Raw genomic sequence first — 19,010 nt, 5'->3', positions numbered from 1 at the left:
CTGACCGTCCTAACCGCCCCCGCCCTCCCGCTAGGGTTCCTAGGTCCTCACTCCTCTGCCCCTTTAAGATGCTCAGGTAGGCAGGCCCGGCTGGCAGGAGCCGCTCCTATGGCAACCCGAGAGCCGCGCCGGCTTCATGAATATTCCGGGGCTCTGGAGCCGGAGCGCTGCCGGAGGGCGCTCCCGGGGAGGTGGCCAGTGATGTAAGCCCGGCGGGCCGCTCGGCTGCAGCGTGCGCCCCGGGGTGGCCCAGGAGGGAGGAGGGGGAGGGGGCACCTAGGAAGAAGAGGAGGAGGAGGAGGAGGAGGAGGGGGGAGGGAGGGAGGGAGAAGAGGTGTGGAGGGGGCCGGGCTGAGCGACCGACCGACGGACGGACCGACGGACGGACAGACCAGGCCGGTCAGGCAGACGGAGTGGTGGCGGCTGGCAGAGCGCTGGTCTGTGCGGGGCAGCCCCCCTCCCTCCTTTCCCTCTTCCTCCTCCTCTTCCTCCTCCTCCTCCTTCTCCTTCTCGCCGCGTCTGCGCTGCCCATGCCCGGTTGCCGGTCTCCGCGGCGGCGCCTTTTGTTCCCCGTGGGGAGGCGGGGCGCCCCTCCGCAGCCGGGCTGCCCGCCGCGCCCCTGAGCGCCGCGCTTTGGGGCGGCTGGGGGACACCCCTCCCCGAGCCCCGCGCCATCCCCGCCCCCGGGAAGGGGGCGCGGCGCAGCGGGCCGGCCCGGCGGCGGCGGCGGGCAAGCGGGCAGGCTGCTTCTCTCCTCTCCTTCCCTCCTCCCTCACGGAGCCTGCGGACGGACGGGCATGGTCGGCTGAGGGAGGCGGCGGCGGCGGCGGCAGCAGCAGCGGCTGCAGTAGCGGCAGCGGAGGGCATGTCCCTGGCGGGAACCCCGGCCCCCTGAGTCGCCCGCACGGGGGTCCCCCCCTCTGTCCCCTCCCTCTCCAGACGCCATGGACAAGCTGCCGCCGTCCATGCGCAAGCGGCTCTACAGTCTCCCGCAGCAGGTGGGACCTAAGGCTTGGATCATGGACGAGGAGGAGGACGAGGAGGAAAGTGACAAGGACACCCGCAGGAAGAGCATCCGTCTTCGGCCCCTGCCCTCGCCCTCAGCGGCTGCGGGTGGCGGGGAGCCCCGGAGCGCGGCCCCAGGCATCATGGAGACTGAGGTGGGCAGTCGTAGCGGCGGCGGCGGTAGCACCGCTAAGTCCAGCACCAACGGGGATTGCCGGCGCTTCCGAGGTAGCCTGTCTTCGCTGACCAGCCGAGGCGGCGGCGGCGGTGGCGGTGGTGGCAGTGGTGGCGGTGGCGGCGGCGGCACAAGCTCTAGTGGCGGTGGCGGCGGGAGCAGCCACCTGCGCGACTCGGCAGAAGAGAAGCGTCTCATAGGCGAGGGCGATGCGTCCCCCTGCGAGGACAAGAGCCCCCCGGGCCTGGACGGGGAGCCCGAGCCCCCTGAGTCCCTGGGGCAGTCCCCGATGCCCTCTTGCTCTGCGGAGCAGCCCTCCGGCTCCTCTGCCACCTGCATCAAAGTGGAAGGAGGGGCAGGGGGTGACCAGATCGTCCCTGACGATGAGGCGAGGCTGGGCCAGGCGGGCTTCATGCAGCGCCAGTTTGGAGCTATGCTCCAGCCAGGGGTCAACAAATTCTCCTTGAGGATGTTCGGCAGCCAGAAGGCCGTGGAGCGCGAACAAGAAAGGGTTAAGTCGGCCGGTTTTTGGATTATCCATCCTTACAGTGACTTCAGGTAAGAAGGATTGGGCCCCAGTCCTACCGCCCCTCACCCCCTCCACACACACTTTGGGTACACTTCTCCCCACCATCTCCCCCCCTCACTTGGCTTTTGGCTGAGGCAACTTTTCTCTCCCTCAGTGGGTTGAGAGAGAAGCCTGCACCCTCAGATGTGCCCCTGATCTATCCAGGGAACTTTTGTGCTGGTGTGTGCCCAGCTTCCCTCCCCAGCCTTTCTCTGGCCCACAGGCACAGAGCACCCCTGGGGCCAGGACAAAGCAGGAGGTGGAGAAGATCCTCAGAAGCAGGGGAGGGAGCAGATTAGCAGAGCCTAGCCCACCCAGCCCGCTTCACTTGGGCAGCCCTGTCTCTGCTGCCCAGCCCTGCTGAGGCCCTAGTGATCTGGACACCAGGGGCTACAGCCCCATGAGGCCTACCGAGTTAAGAGAGAGAGGTCCAGTGAGAACTGCATGCAGCAGCAGTTACCGCACTGGCATCAGGTCACCAAGCTTAATGGGAAACAGGGAAGGCACCACTACTACCTCTGCAGGGGATCCTCACCGTGGGGCCTCTGGGCCCAGAGAAGTTTATTTGTAGGTATCCGTGGGGGGCCCTGGCTCAGAGCCCTGGGAGTTGAACACTGGCTCTTGGGGGGACAGTCTGTTGCTTGCCTGGGGAACCACTGAATAATTTGAGTAGTAGAGGTGCTGTGGTGCCTGCTGTAGGATCTGGGACCCCGATGAAATGAGGCAGCACCTAACTACATCCCCAACCTACCCTAGCATCAGATCAGGCTATGAGCTCAGAGCTTCTTGGCTAGTTTAGGTCCAGAACAAGCAGGGCTGAGTGACCTTGTCGGATGCGCCCAGCAGGATACCTAGCTAGCTTGCTGATGGGAAGAGGCTGTCCCAAGAATTCGGGAGCATTCTGGACATCTCATGACTTCAAGGCTCTGATGCCCCAGATGGCTACAGGGATTGGTCTCCACCCTGGGACAGTCACTGGCCTCCATTGGTTTTGAGTGATGATGACTAGAAGGTTTCCCGTCCCCCAATATCATCCCAGTGTTCTGGGTCTGAGCAGTCAAGTAGCCATCAAGTCTGGTGGGATGTTTCCTGAAAAGTAAAGACTGTCTATTGATTCCAGGTCCTGGTGCTGGCCAGCTGAGGTCAGGAAAGCATCTGCTCTGGACATCTCGGGCTGGGTTCTGGGCACCAGGCTGGGCAGGAGCATTTCCATCAGCTTTAGTGGGAGTGGGAGGGGGTGCAGCCTGACTAGCTTTCAGCCTGGGACTCTTCTGCATTGCCTTTTCTCTAAGACTTCCCCCTTTTCTCTTCCTCTCTTCCTCCCTCCTTCCTTGTCTGCCTATCTTAATGAGCGCTTTCTCAGCTCAGAGCCTTCTTTGCAAACTCCAGGGAAGCCAGGTTTGTAATGAGAGCAAAGACATTTTTCATCCAATGAGAGAGATTTCTCTTGCTGGGAATGTCCAGTGAAGCCACATTCTCTGCTTAAAATAGGCAGCGAGCAGGGACCTCTTTGTATTTTGGGACTGCTACTGCTTGCCTCTACCGTTCTCCCCAAAGGGTGGAGAGGGGAGATCATTGATCTGCAGGGCAGGCCAAGCAAACAGTGGCAGATGCCAAGTTGTGTGGCAAAGCCCCAGGGTTTCCTGAGACACTGCCACGTGCCACCTTTGGCTCCCCAGTGCCACCCTCCTGAAATTCGGCTTCACCTCCCATCATATGACAGGAGCAAGCTTGTGAGAGAAGGTGGCAGGACTTGTGTCTAAGTGGGTTGCTTGGTTGATGATGCCCTGAGTGTCTTTGAACCCTTTTGACCTCTGAAAGGAAGCAAAGATACATGGGAGTGCTAGTAAGACTAACAGGGAGACCCTGAGCTTTGACATGCCAGCCCAAAGACCCAAATTGGGACCACAGTCTCTTCCCTGGCTACTAACCCACCTGCCCAAGCATGTCTTTTTATTTGGGGGCTATTGATGGCTGACCTTATTCATGCTAGCGCATATCTATTCATACGTCAATCAACAAGTTAGCATTTATTAAGCACCTTTGGGGTACCCATTTCTATGGCCTCAGTTACACATTTTCTTTGGTTCTTTCCCCCATCCAGTTAACTCCCCCACTATCTTCTACACACATAAAATATGCCCTCTGGAAGACTCCTCACCCAGGGCATTGAAGACCTAAGACCTGGTTGTTTTCCTTCCCTTTATCCTTCCCCTTTCTCTTCCCATGCCCAGATGGCCTGCTTATCCATATACATGAGATAATGTATGTAAAGCACTTTGCAAACCTTAAGGTACCATAAAAGTGTTGCCCACATATATATTATTACCAATGGGTCCATTCACTAGTCCTCCACTCCTGCAATGAAGTCTCCCTGATTATACACTCCTGGGAACAGAGGCAAAGGAAAGAACATGTCCAGATTTATGAGTAACATCAAGAGAAGAGCAAGTTGGTTTTATCTGAAATGGTTCATCAGGGCTCTGAATTTGGGGGTGGAAGCCTTGATTTCTGCAGATCTTGGGAGAGAGTAGACGAGACATTTAGTGTTCTACTTCACTGACACCTTCTCTAGCCAGACTAGCCTTCACATTTCTTTGTCACTTTAAGGTTTCTAAGGTTCTTTTCTCCTTAGGCTTAAGTATGAGTATCCCTATTTTATAGATGAAGAGACTGAGTCTCAGAAATATTATTAAGCGATTTGCCTATAGTTATGCAGTCAATAAGCCTCTGAGCTGGGATTTGAATCCAGGTTTCCCTAGATTTGTTTTCCTCCTCCACTCTTCTACACTGCTTCCAAACCCTGGGTTCTCTCAGGACCTCAGAGTTCCTGGGGACTGACAAATTCCTGGCCACGTTTTCATCCATAAGCTCTAAGACTCTTTCACCAGCCAGCCCAGCCCCCTCTGTGCACTAGTTACTGGAGTTTATTCCTGGCCCACGGTTGATTGCACACCAGCACAACTCCAATCTACGTATCCCACATCAAGATTTATGAAAGCACTTTCTCTGGACAGTTGGAGATTTATTCATAATTTTTAACGGGGAGGAAGCATTGATCCAGCAGAATTGGTTTAATAAAGAAAAGCTGGCACACCATGATAGATTGAGTTTGCGGTTTGGAGTTCAGGCGATCTGTGGCAGCCGCCGTTCCCAGCATCGACAGCTCCCCGGAGAGTGACTAAGGTGTGCGTTACCAGAGGCCTGGATTGGTGTGAAACTCGAAGGGCCCAGAACAATCTGGGATGTGATTCCAGATCCCTTTTTCTGGGACTTACCTTGGTCTCTCCCTTGCCATAAACTCTTCTTCCTATTGGTTCCTTTAGCCTTTTCTTCTATTGTTAGTTTCTTTAGAGTCAGACCTTCCCTTCTTCCTGATTTTTAACTTTTTTTTTCCTAAGGAAAATAGGCCTGGTATTTTGGTTTCTGGATGCCTTCTATCCCACTGGCTTTTCCCCTTTATTCATACCCTGCCCTTCCAAGGCCCTGCCAGAATCCCTTGCTCCCAGAAGATACTGGGTGGTGACATTCAGGGTAACTGGGGACAAGGCACCCCTGGAGATGGTGGCCCCTCAAGGGGTAGAAACTTTAAACAAATGGAATAGGCATTCAAGATATTCTTTCAGGAGAGAGAGAGGGGGGGAAAGAGAGGGAGAGAGAGGGGGGGAAAGAGAGAGAGAGAGAGAGAGAGAGAGAGAGAGAGAGAGAGAGAGAGAGAGAGAGAGAGAGAGAGAGAGAGAGAGAGAGAAAGGGAGAAAGAGAGAGAGAGAGAGAGAGAGAGAGAGAGAGAGAGAGAGAGAGAGAGAGAGAGAGAGAGAGAGAGAGAGAGAGAGAGAGAGAGAGAGAGAATACAGTACAGGCTGGTGCTTAGGAAGGAAGCTGACCTTAACCAAGATTTCCATGTCGGGTGTTTGAGTCAGTCCCCTTGATTAGTAATGCTCATTGAGGGTTTGTGTGTGCGTCTGTGTGCTTCTGTTGTATATATGCCTAGAGCATCTGGATTTATGTGCCCATGTCTGTGTGTGTGTGTGTGTGCCTGAGGACCTGGGCACCAGGGTCTTTGTGTGCTTGTATCTGTGTGTGTACCTGCATTTGCTCATTATTCATGTCTGGATCTGTGTGTGTTTCCATGTGTGCCGAGCCTCTGGCATTTTGTGTGTGTGCATGTTTGTGTGTGTGTGTATGTGCATACCCATATTTTACCTCCAAGAAGGTCACAAGTCAGGCTATGGTGAGGGCCAGCTTCTTCTGGCTGTGACCTCCCTCCTAATTCCCTTAGTTTATCTTCTGGTGCTTGGTGTGGAAGGTGATGCCTGGGGAATCTCCCTGTGGGGAATGAGGGAGAAGACAGCAGCCCGATTTGCCATACTTAGTCAACAAGCATTTATTAGTATCGGGCACTTTCCTAATTGCTGAAGATATCAAGAAAACCCCCAAAGCCTGCCCCTGCCCTCAAGGATCTCACATTTTTCAGTTTCTCTGACTTTAAAATAGAAATAATCCTAGCTCCTCCTTCCCAGCGTGGACATGAGATTAAATGAGGTAATATTTGTAAAGCAATTAGCAAAGACTGGCACATAGCAGATACTTAATAAATGTTTATTCTCTCCTTTGAAACCTGAGGTCCATGAACTTGATTTAAAGAGGATTTTGGTAACTATATTTGATTATAATGAGTTTCCTTTGCCATCCCTCTGGGCTTTATTTTATGCCTTTCAAACAGGATTTTTGAGGAGGATCTATAAAATTCACCAGACAATGCCCAAGGGATCCAAGACACAAAAAAAGTGGAGAATGCTTAGAATGGAGTAAACAAGTGACAAACCCCATAGCTGCCTTCACTTATAGGACAGAACAAATGATTTTTTTTTGTCCCTGATGCTCCTGGAATGAATGTTTCCCATGAAGTTCTCAGCTTCTTTCCTTGGAAGACCCCCAAAGCAATGCTTTTTGCCATTGTGTATTAAAGTCAGAGTTCTCCAAAAGGTTCTTGGAAGAGACATCCTTAGCCAAATAGAGGATGTTGAATATGGCAGGGAAGAAGACTTCCCTGCCTCAGCTCCTTGTGAATTCTTGTCCCTTTTGACTTGCTGACCTGGGCAGAGAGGATGCTTCCCTGAGCTTTTACTGGAGCCACCTACTATTTGTCTAGCATTGGGCAGAGTTCCCCAGCTCCTCATCCCCTTTATCCCTTGACCCTTAGCTCTGTCTTCAAAAGAAAGAAAGCTCAGTTACTAATCTTCAGAATCCCTGAGGGTCCTGGAATTTCCCTGTAGTATTTATTTGCTGTCCAAGAGCTAACAGTGAAGAACCTGGGCTGGGGTCAGTGGAAAGCATGACTCTTAGGACTGAAGTCTGGGAGATAATGGAGAAGGGTGGAAGAGTGGGATCCTAGGGAACAAGCAACATTTTCTAGCTATTTCTGGCTCTTTTTCATCCATCTTCTTCCTGAGCTATCCTGGAAGTGACAGTGTAGGGAGAATGTATTATACTTGGATTCTATTGCCCATGGGCTGGAACCCTTATAATTATGCTAGTAATAATTTCAAAGAGGAAAAAGGGAAGAGGAGGATGAGGAAGGGAAGAGAAGAAGAGATAGAGATAGAGAAGGAGGAGGCTGGTGACTGGTCTCATCAGGCTGACCTGCTTAATATGACCACAAAGGTAAGTCAGTTAGCAGATATTTATAAGCATCTATTATGCGCCAAGTGTGTCCTTGGAGAAGGGGAAAGAAACTATTCCTCAGGCTGCCTAGGACTCCTGGGAGTGACTGTCAGTGTGGGTTCAAAGCTTCCAAGATGAACAGACAGTTAGCTGCAGGGCTAGCGGGGAGGGAGGAAGAGGAGCCAGGATTCAAAGGGGAATTCCAAAGGTTAGCTGTCTGAAAGGTGCTGTCAGCCTGCTGTGCCAGGCCAGGCCAGGCAGCTTTCTTGAGCTCTGAAGACGTGCTAACCCTGGTCTCTGGGGATCGAACTGTCCATTTATTGTAGATTCCAGGCCAGACCTCCTGGAAGAGCCCAAGTTCTAGCTTTCTGGGGGAGGACTTGTGTATTTGCAGGAATGAAAAGGTGTTCTCTCTCTCTCTCTCTCTCTCTCTCTCTCCTCTCTCTCGTCTCTCTCTCTCTCTCTCTCTCTCTGTCCCTCTCTCTCTCTCTCTGTCTCTGTCTGTCTCTCTGTCTCTTTCTCTGTCTCTGTCTTTCTGTCTGTTTCTGTCTCTCTCTGTCTGTCTGTCTGTCTCTCTCTCAGCCATGATCCATGTTCTAAGCAATAGGGTTTGGAATTCAGGTCAGTTCAAGGCAGAAGTCTTTTCCAGAGCTCCCCAGCTGCACCTCTGCCCTGAGTGCTGAGGAGGGACTCAGTGGATGGAGAAGATGCTGGATGGCCCCTTGAAAGGCCAGGTAGTTCATTCTGATGGCCCTCTTCTCTTGCCTTCCACTGAGCCAACTTAACTGCTGGCAGATACATTGCCTTCAGTTTTCACCTTGGCCCTGTGGAGGTCCTGAATGTTGATGACCAAGAGGATCAGGGTCCTCTGCCGCATCGCAAGGACAATGTCAGTTTCTCCAAACATGCCAAGCCTAGCACCATCCACTGGACAAAGATAACTATATATTGCAGTCCTTATCTGTCCCATTTCTCATAACTTAGTTTCCTTTTCACCTAGAGTTCATTCTCCCTCACTAGAGGCCTGACAGATGGAGAGCAAAAATATTTTTAATTCTTTTTTCTTCAAAAAGCATTTATCGTCTTTCCTTCCCACCTTCCTCTTTCCCCAATTAAAAAAAAGAATAAAAATTAAAATATAAAATGTTTTATAAAATAAAAAGTCAAATAAAAAATAAAAATCAAAGAAACCAACCAATGAACAAAACCCCTTTTAACAAGCATGCATAGTCAAGCCAAACAAACCCCATATAAATTCTTTCTGTCCTAAATGCCTCTTTCTAAAGATTTTAAATGAAAATTTAGCTCTAGCCCACCCTCCTGCCTGAGACCAGTCCATAGAATTCTTAGAAACAGGGCTAGATCTGAGTCAAAGTCTCTATATCCCAATCTGGACTCTGTCACATCTGTTTGTGTGACCCTGGGTAAATCACTTAGCCTCTTTTTTACCGCCTGTAGAAGGAAATGATCTCTAAGTTTTTTGCATCTCTAGTTCTAGACTCATAGGATTTATAGACAGATTATCTCCTTGAAGGCAGGGATTGTCTTTTGCCTCTTTATAACCCCCCACCTCACTTAACAGTGCCTGGCACACAGTAGGTATTTGATAAAAGCATATTGAATCTACCAAATGAATGAAAGAATTCCCATCCCTCTCGTTTCCAGTAGTTCTTACTGCTTGCTCTCTCGACCATATGGTAGCACTTGATTATATTTCTGTCGGTTCTAACCAGAATGTGAACCTCCAAACACACCCCAAAGCCAAGCCACTGACTTCTCCCCTTGTCTCCCTGGCTCACTTAGTTGTTAACATGTTGGGGCTCGGTTAATGCTTGTGGATTAAATTCTGTAGGCAGGACTGAGCCCCAGCAGTCTGATAACACTGGCATCCTAGAAACTCAGGTTAATAAATATCTCCCTCCTGTTGGTCAGGGCTTTTTCCTGTTGTGCCTCTGGCCAGCCCTGTCTGCTGCTCCCTGGATCAAATCCATCCTTCCAAGACAAGATGTGTTAATTAATGTTAGGAGTAGGGTGGCCGCAGGGTCCCCATTAATCAATTAGGTTTCTGTGGACCGTGGCATCTCTCTGGTCTCCAGGAAGGTAAAAGGGGGCCAAGGTGAGCGGGATGGGGGTGGGTGAGGAAGGACAAAGTCAGGTTAGGCAGAGGGAGCCCCGGTGACATGGAGCATTGGTCTGAGATTTCCAAGAAGGAGCAGATTGGTGCCAGTGAACTAGCCCAGAGGTGACACCAGGCACTGAGAGGAGTGCCGGGCTTTGGAGTGGCTCTCCTGACAGCCAGAAGGATGATAGCAGAATCAGTAATGATAGCCAGTCCCATTAGCACCACTGTTGTTTTAATCAAAAAGCCTACAATCTGCCCAGGCAGCTTAAGGCTGAGATAGGAAATGGAGTCCTGAGATGACAGCCCCTGCAGGGTCCTCCCCCCATCTTCCCCCTAGAAGCTGCCCACTCATCTCCTGCCCCCTCCCAATCCCAGTCAGGAGAGATGAGCTGGGAGAAAGCGACACGGCAGCAATTGGTGCCGCCAGTTCAATCATCGGTCCCCCCCCTGAGTGAACACATGCTTGTGACCGGCACAGTCCTTGGCACTGTGGGGGGAATAACAGGAAACTGCAGATCCAGACTCTGACCTCAGAGAGCTTCTGTTCTAGTAGAGAGCAGACAGAACATTCACACAAAAACATCTCAAGGACCCTTCAAAAGCTGTCTATAATCAAGTGCCAATTAAGGTTAACTGTGTTCAGGCAGCGCCTACTTTAAGCAAATCTGACATAGGAAATGCAGAATTTCTAAGCAAGATAAATTACTGTGCATTGGGGGTGGGGAGTCTTCACTTTACAGGAGGGTTTACCCCAGGGTTCCTTCAAATAGCAAATTCTTCTAGTGCATTTATGACACAGGTTCATTTATTTTCAATGCTTTGGACCCACTTGGGCATTAATGCTGATGGGATGCAGAAGAAAGGGGGAGATCAATCTGGTGGGATTAATCAAAGAGCTTCCTAGAGGAAGGACCTTTCTTAAAGATGTTTCTCCCTGTTGTCTATCATCAGTCAGTCAATAAGTATTTACTAAGCATCTCCTGTGTGCTTGGGCTCCTGTGCAAGCAAATCCCTGGGATGCAAAGAAAGGCCCTGCTCTTGAGGAACTCACAGACTAATGTTTCAGTGTCATTCCTACCCTGAGCCTGTCTTATTTGAAAGCTTAGGAAGTGGGGAGTGAGAGCATCTGCAGCAAAATTTATCAGACAAAAGATGGGTTAATATTGGCGATCTTCCCCATGCACACACCTTCCCTCCCAGGATGGAAATTTCCTCTGCCCCTTCAGAAAGGCAATTCTGTGACTCCTGGTCTTGGAGAGTTGCTGAGGGCACTGAAGAGGTGAAGTGGCTTCTCCCTGCTCACAGGATTAGTATGTGTCATTGGCAAGAAGTGAATCGAGTCTTCCTGATACCAAGGCTTGGCATCATCCACTCTATCATATGGTCTTCGATGTTTGGAGAGATTTGAACAACTAGGTGATTTCTGATCCCTTTGCCAAGTCCAACCATGTTCCTTACCTGCTCATTCAATATCCCTGGTTCCCTACTGCCTCCAGACTCCTCAGCTGGGCATGTAAAGCCCATCATAATCTGACTGCGGCTCTCCGTCCAGGCTCGGAACACTATCTTGCCCTTCGTCCATGTTACATTCTGGCTTCGTTGGTCTATTGCTGTTCCATGAGTTCCGCAGTCCAGACCAACCATGTGTCTCTGAGCCTTGTGACAGGCTCCTTTCTTGGTTGTGCCTCTTGGAATGCCTGACTTTTCTTCAAGTTTCTTTTTCCATGGGCCATCCCATGAGCAGCTCTTACTGGTATCCTGGGTGCTTAGTGCTTCCGATCCCCCCTCCCCAGTTGATGTGTGTGTGTGTGTGTGTGTGTGTATGTATAGATATACATATGTTGTTGTTGTTCAGTCTGAGTCTTTATGATGCCATTTGGGGTTTTCTTGGCAAAGTTACTAGAGTGATTTGCCATTTCCTTCTTTAGCTCATTTTACCAATGAGGAATTCAGTCAAGCAGGGTTAATTGACTTGCCCAGGGTCATACAGCTAGTAATTGTCTGAGGCTAGATTTGAACTCATAATGATGAGGCTTCTTGATTCCAAACCAGTGCTCTATCCACTGAGTCACCAGCTGCTCTCTCTCTGACTGTCTGTCTGTCTTCCTCTCTCACTCTCTCTGTCTCTCTCTCTCTCTCTCCCCTTTCTCTTCCTCTTCTCTCTCTCTTCCCCTTCTCTTTCTTTCTTCCCCCTCTCCCTCTCCATATATACACATATAATATCACACACACATATATTATATATACTCTGTTTACATATCCATATCACCTCTCCCCCTTTCACTAGTACAATACCAATTCCTCAAGGACATAAGGAATTTTGCAATTTCTTTGTGTCTTCTGCACTAACACCCCCATAGCAGGGGCTTAATGAAATCTCGTTAAACTAAACTGGTTTGGTCCCAATAAACAATCTAAGAATTGTGTAGCTCTTCCCAACTCTGCCTCCTGTCCCTCCTTCTGTTTTTCTCTGGATCTCTGGATTCTTGTGTCTGGCCCAAAGTGGTTGAAATGCACAAGTAATGCTGGACTCTCTTTGGGAAATGTTGGTGATGGTCTTTGCCTGCCCTGCCCTGCCTTTGGGTCATGATTCAAAGATTGATGTAGGGAGTATATGCCTGATGGAGAGGCTTAAGTAGAGATGCTCATGACCCCCTCATTCATCCCTCTTTGTACCATACACCCTCTCCATAAACCTTTGGATGGTGTGAACACCTCTAAGTTATGAGCCCCATGTTTCTGGAGACTTGAGGACAACTTTTGGTTGACTTGATGGGAGCATCTGCCATATATAAACTCCCTCACCTCTGTTAGACACTAGGACCACAATAACAGAATCTCAGATTTGGAAGGGACCTTAGCCTGAAGAATGGTTAGTGAGATGGAAGCAGCTGTGTGGCTCAGTGGATTGAGTGAGACCTAGAGATGGGAAGGTCTGGGTTCAAATCTGAGCTTAGATACTTCCTAGCTGTGTGATCCTAGGCAAGTCACTTAACCTCGGGTTGCCTAGCCCTTACTGCTCTTATTTGTTGGGATCAATACATGGTACTGATTCTAAGATGGAAAGTAAAGGTCTGAAAAAAAAGGTAAACTAGAACCCAAGGTGAAAATAGAGACGTAGTAGAATGGTCAGTATATTGGAGAAATAAGGCACAGGAAATAATTATGGAATAATAGACAATAAAATAACAGAACAATAGGATTATAATAACAGACCCTTTTGCTAAGATGTGGACTAGATAAAAAGACAGACTCAGAACTGTATGAAAAGCTAGACCTAAAAAATTTTCAGAGGGTTGCAGTGGATAGAGCACTGGAATTAGAATCAGGAAGATTCATCATCATGAGTTCAAATCTATTCTCAGACATTTCCTAGCTGGATTCCCCAGGATAAGTCACTTCACTCTGTTTACCTCCATTTCCTCATCTGCAAAGCAAACTAGAGAAGGAAATGACAAACCACTTCAGTGTCTCTGCTGAGAAAACCCCCAACGGGGTCAAGAAGAGTCAGACCCAACTGATCAACAACAAACCATAGTCCTTAATGGCTCCATGCTAACTTGGAAACAGATGTTGAGTGGAGTGCTCCAGGATTTCACTGCACCTTGTGCTGCTCACTATCTTCATCTGTGACTTGGACATAGATGAATGATCCGCTTATCAGATTTTCAGATGACACAAATCTGAGAGGGAGAGCTAACACTCTGGATGACAGGATTCTTTTAAAGATCTTGATGGAACCAAACCATGATAAATAGTAATAGGGACAAAGGTAGAGATATTCTACCTAGCTGTATCCCCACTTCTCTCTCTCTCTCTCTCTCTCTCTCTCTCTCTCTCTCTCTCTCTCTCTCTCTCTCTCTCTCTCTCTCTCTCTCTCTCTTTCTCCTTCTCTCTCTTTCTCCTTCTCTCTCTTTCTCTCTCTCCCCCCCCAGGTCTCTGTCTCTGTCTCTCTTTCCCTCTTTCCATATATATACACATATCTTTGCTGTTTACATGTCTATATCACCTCTCCCCTCCTTACATAAAAAGTCTTCCATTTACAGCTTGACAGGTCCAAGATGAAGGAAACAGCAGATAAAATGTCTGGGTAGCCATTTGCCTGAAAAAGTTCTGGGGTTTTTAGTGGACTACAAGTCCCAAGTGTTATATGACAGCCCAGAAACCTACTACTGTCTTAGGTCAGATCAAGAGAGGCATAATACACAGGTTCAAGAATGGGAAGGTCTTTTTTTAAAGTAACCATTACCTTCCATCTTGGAGTCAATACTGTGTTTTGGTTCCAGGGCAGAAGAATAGTAAGAGCTAGGCAATGGGGCTTAAGGGACTTGCCCAGAGTCACACAGCTTGGAAGTGTTTGAGGCCAAATTGGAACCCAGGACCCTCCCATCTCTAGGTCTGGCTCTCAATCCACTGAGCCACCTAGCTGCCCCCAGGAATGGGAAGGTCTTGATAAACTATGCTTCAGACAGATTACATAAAGAATATTGGCTTCACTCCAGGACATGCCATTTTAGAAGGAGCATAGATAAACTGGAGAGCATTCAGAAGAGGGCAACCAGGATGAGAAATTAATTTGGAGGCTGTACTGTGGACAGGGGTTTTGGTTTCTTCTGTTTCACCCTAGAGCATGGAACTAGGAGCACCAAACATTGTTAGATGGCACAATGTTTACAATGCTGGACCTGGAGTCAGGAAGACTTGAATTCAACTCCGGCCTCAAACATTTTATTAGTTGTGAGAACCTGGCTACATAGATCACTTAACCTCTGCCTCAGTTTACTCATCTGATGTCAGGAAAAGCTTCCTAATAGAACTGTACCCCAAATCAATGGGTCTCCTCTGGAGGTCTCAAGTTGAGGCTAGATGATTGCTTGTCTGGTGTCAAATAGACAGCATCCTTAAGGTATGGATTGAGATCTCTTCCAAATCTGGAATTCAGTGTTTATGATCCTAGTATCCAATGGAGTAAGAGAGTAATTTCCACACAGTAAACATTGTCATCTGCTTGTAGTGGAAGGAGCGATGTGTACCCAAGTTCTAAGACCTCCACAATGTCTGCTTCCACTGCCTTTGTGGCTTTTAGAATAAACTGTCCTCATTTGCCCTTTCCATGGGACACATCATAGGTGCTAAATAAATGCTTGTTCCCTCCCTAAAAAATGGGAATGGAGAAAAAATTGGGAATGGAGAAAGTGAGACGGGAGATTCTGACACTTGGGCAAACTGGAAACGAAACTCTGTCTACCCTGCCTTCGGAATCTGGCTGCAACTCCCAGGTCAGCCCTAAGTATGGAGAGACAGTCAAAGGCTAGGACCCCTCCAGGAATCCAAAGATGACTTAGGATTGTAACACATGGGCTTGACTCGATTCAACAAGTATCCACTTATTAAGTTTACTGTTAAGTGCCAGGCATTCTACTTGGCACTAGAGATACAAAGTCAAAATGAACCAACAGTCTTGCCCTCTGGGAGCTTACATTCTGTTAGAGGGACACAATAGGTACATAGATAAATATATACAAAGTTTCTGTGCTGGAGAAAGGGAGGGGAGCACTAGCAGCTCCAAGACTTCTTCAAGGAGGTGGTATTTGGGCTGAGTTTTCAAGTGATCCCGGGGTTTGGGAAGGAAGAAGTAAGGGGAGAGATCATCCAGGTTGGAGGGACCACCTGCTTGCCCAAAGAATTGGAGGTGGGAGGTGGCATGTCTTATATGGGAAACAGTAAGTAGGTCAGTTTTACTGGACTGCAGAGTGTGTAAAGGAAATTAATTCAGAATCACCATGGAAAAAGACTTGGACCAGATAGTGAAGGGCTTTAAAGGTCAATGAGGGCAGTCTGATTTTTTTTTTCTAGAGTCAAAAGGCAGCTGTTGAAGCTCCTTGAGCATAGGTATGTCATAATTTCATTTGAACTTTTAGAATATTAATTGGGCATTTGTTTGGAAGATGGACTGAAGTGGGGGGGGGAGTCTAGAGATAGAGACCAATGGGGGGGCTGTTGACTCTAAGAAAAAAATAATGAAGAATGATTAGGGTGGTTGGGGTATGAATAGAAAGTAGAATCAATAGATTCCACTGATCATCTGGATGTTGAAGTGGATAGAGTACCAGGACTGAAGTCAGGAAGGCTCATTTTCTGAGTTCAAATCTGGCTCCAGACACTTTCTAGGTATGTGACTCTGGGCAAGTCATTTAACATTGTTTGCCTCAGTTTCCTCATCTATAAAATGAGCAAGAGAAGGAAATGACAAACTGCTCCAGTATCTTTGCCAAGAAAATCCCAAATAGGGTCATGAAGAACAGGACATGACCAACAAACGACCAAACAACAGCAGAATCAATTGAATATAGAAATAGGGTGAAAGAAAGGAAGAGGGAAGACTCTACGAGAAGGATTTAATTGTGACCTGGAAGATTGAAAGGATAGCGAGACCCTAGAAAGGACTAGGGGAATTAGGAGGAGGGGCAGGTTTTCAGGAAAAGATAATGAGTTCTAATTTGGATATGTTGAATTTGAGATGCCTATGGGACATTCCAGGAGAAGATTTTGAATTGGGATTTAGGAGAGATGTAGGATAGATACAATCATCTGCAAAGAAATGATTGTTGAACTCCCAGGGAATTATCAGAGTATATATATATATATATATATATATATATATATATATATATATAGAGAGAGAGAGAGAGAGAGAGAGAGAGAATATGAGTGGTACTGGTTTCAAATCTGGCCTCAGACACTTTCTAGTTGTAGGAACCTGGGCAAGTCACTTAACCCCTATTACCTAACCCTTAATTTCTTTTTTGCCTTTGAACCAATATACAGTATTGATTCTAAGAGGAAGGTAGGGATTTTTTAAAGAAAGAGGGAGGTAGTGGGGGGGAAACACACACACACACAGAAGCAGAACCATGGAGAGAGACAGACACACAGAAAGAATTCAGACTTCAGTCGTGTTTAGGTCTCAGTACCAGAGCCATCCAAAATAATTCCCAAGTAAACTAGGAGCTCCTTGAGTCAGCGACTCTATGGTGGTATAGGAACTTAGTTCAATTTAAGACTGGGCATATAATAAGCGCAGTCATGTCTCTCACAAGCTCAGATGTAGAGATCTCTCGGCCCACTTTTCCCACCCACCAGGGTCAGCGCAGCACTCAGCCTCCACATTTGATGGCATCAGCTGGGTGTGGTGCTGATAATTGGCTGTTCAATGATTTTATGTCTGTCTAAGCATTTCTCCTTGTGGGTGGATGTGTTATGTCTGTGTGAATGAGTCTTTCAGAAATGAATACATAACACAGGGGAATGGCTAATAATACATTGTCTTTTACGTCTTTGTCAGGGAGGATGCCCCAGCTCAGGAAGTCATATCCCAGCATCACGGGAAAGAGAAAGAGGGTAGAAACCAGTAGGAAATGAATGAGACTATTGGAGTCTCACTCACTGACCTCCTGCCTGGCAATGAATAGATGAAGCCTTAAATTCTTCTTGGAGTTTGGTTCATAAAAACAAAACAAAACAAAACCCAAACCCAAAAAACCAAGCAACATGCATTGGTGTGGGTGTATGGCTAGAGATGTGGACTTCCAGCACCACAGGAATGCTCCATGACCTTGGATAGGACACCTAAGCTTTGTGAGACTCAGCTTCCTTCCTAGCTCTCTTGTGTGTCAGTAACATTACCATTCACCCATCATCCAAGCCAAAAACATGGAGTTCGAATTTGGCTCCTCCTTCACTCCCCATGCTCAGCAATCACCAAGTCTTGTCAATTCTCTATGCTCTCTTCTCTGATTCTTTTCATCCCCCACATTTACCACCCAAACTCATGCCCTCATTGCCCTTAAGCCAGCAAACAGCATCTTTCACAGCTCCCACCCTCAATCCATTTGGAATACTGAAAGCATATTAATTTTTCTAAGGCATGCTTTTCATCATGTCCCTCCTCCGCCTAAGACACTGCCTATTTATTCCTGCCTCTGGGTCTTTGTTTATATCTTTCCTCCTTCCAGGAATGCTCTCCTCTTCTCACCCAGCTTAGTTGAAAGATCCCTATTTGGAGAGATTTCGAGGCGAAGGACCCAGGTTCAAATCCCACATCTGCTCCCTAATTCCTGGGTGACCTTTAGCCAAGGTGTATTTCATCTCTAGTCTTTAGTTTCCAAATCTGTAAAAATCAAGAGAGTGGTTTAGATGATCTCCACAGCCTCTCTTGGTTCTGAATCGATGATCTTCTCTCAAAATTCTAGCCATCCGTCAAGACTTGTTCAGGTTTTATCTACTTCCTTCTTGACTTTTCCCAGCAGGCTTCTTTAGCTCTTTTGAGTTTCTACCATACAACTTAGCCCTTAATTACCCTATTGATGCAAATATAGGCTACCTCTGACTATAGGTCACCTTAAGAGAGGATGGGGCTTTGCCCTAGGCTGCCATCATGGAGGGTGGATACCTTTCCTCCCCACATCAATTCATTCCTGCACATCGCCTTGTGGCCCTCTCGTGGCATGTGGTGGGACTGCTCCTGAGCTTCTACTCTTAGGGTCCTTTCCCTGTGATGCTCTGGGACATACTTAGCTAGCTCCTCTAATAGACTCTTAGTGGTGGATCCTTTTTTTCTGCCAGTGTTCTATCACCCCACCCACACTCCTTCTTCAGGTGAGTTCACTGCAGGCGCAATTATGACACATCATAGATTCAAGGATGAAAGGGAGCCCAAAGGTCATCTAGTCTACTCCCCTAATTACAGATGGGGAAACTGAGACTAGAGAATTAAAATGACTTGTCTAAGTTCACAATGCCAGCATCTATTTTAAAGTGGGGATAGAGTGTAGGTAGGTGGGGAAACTGAGGCTAGGGAATTAAAATGATGTGTCTAAGGTCATAATGCCAACATTCATTTTAAAGTGGGGATAGCTCACAGGTAGGTAGGTAGATAGTAGATAGATAAATGATAGACTGAAAATAGTTTTTAAAAGATATGTTTAAGATATTAAATATATTTTGAAATTTCAAGATATTAAAGATATTTTTAAGATATTAAGAAAGAAAATTAGACCTCTGAAATCATTGGAATAGGGAGAAGAGGATCTGAGACATCTATTCCTAGTTTCTATGGGGAAGCAATTCCATTAATATTGATTGAGGACCTACTATGTGTCCATTCTTGTATAGGAGAAAATGGGAGAATTCATCTTCTTTACTGATTTCCAAATGAGGAACCTCCCTATACTAACTCACGCTGTGAATGGCTCATCCTAGAAAGTTGCCTAAGTTACTGGGAGGTTCAGTGATTTGCTCAAGGTCATTCACCCAGTATGTATCTGAGGCAGAATTTGAACAAAAGGCTTTCCCACTTCAAGATCAGCTCTGTATCTGCTATGTTAACTTCCTCTACAAAATTAGCATTATACATGCATACATATGTGTACACAAATATGCATACATGTATATACACACATACATATATGTATATA

General features: G+C 47.5%; 1 protein-coding gene across 1 annotated transcript in view; it reads left to right on the top strand.

Annotated features, from left to right (window-relative positions):
- The first annotated feature begins 328 nt into the window (after window positions 1-328).
- Window positions 329-19,010, top strand: part of HCN4 (hyperpolarization activated cyclic nucleotide gated potassium channel 4) — a 133,257-nt gene continuing 114,575 nt past the window's right edge. Inside the window, exon 1 of the mRNA XM_056798446.1 lies at window positions 329-1,738. Within this exon, the coding sequence (XP_056654424.1) occupies window positions 945-1,738 (794 nt within the window). The 5' untranslated portion in view covers window positions 329-944. The remainder of the gene's footprint in view (window positions 1,739-19,010) is intronic.

This window comes from Monodelphis domestica, chromosome 1 (assembly GCF_027887165.1).
Source record: "Monodelphis domestica isolate mMonDom1 chromosome 1, mMonDom1.pri, whole genome shotgun sequence".
NCBI classification, from domain to species: domain Eukaryota; kingdom Metazoa; phylum Chordata; class Mammalia; order Didelphimorphia; family Didelphidae; genus Monodelphis; species Monodelphis domestica.
The sequence above is the reverse complement of the archived record's forward strand: the minus strand, read 5'-3'. Positions and strand labels throughout refer to the sequence as shown.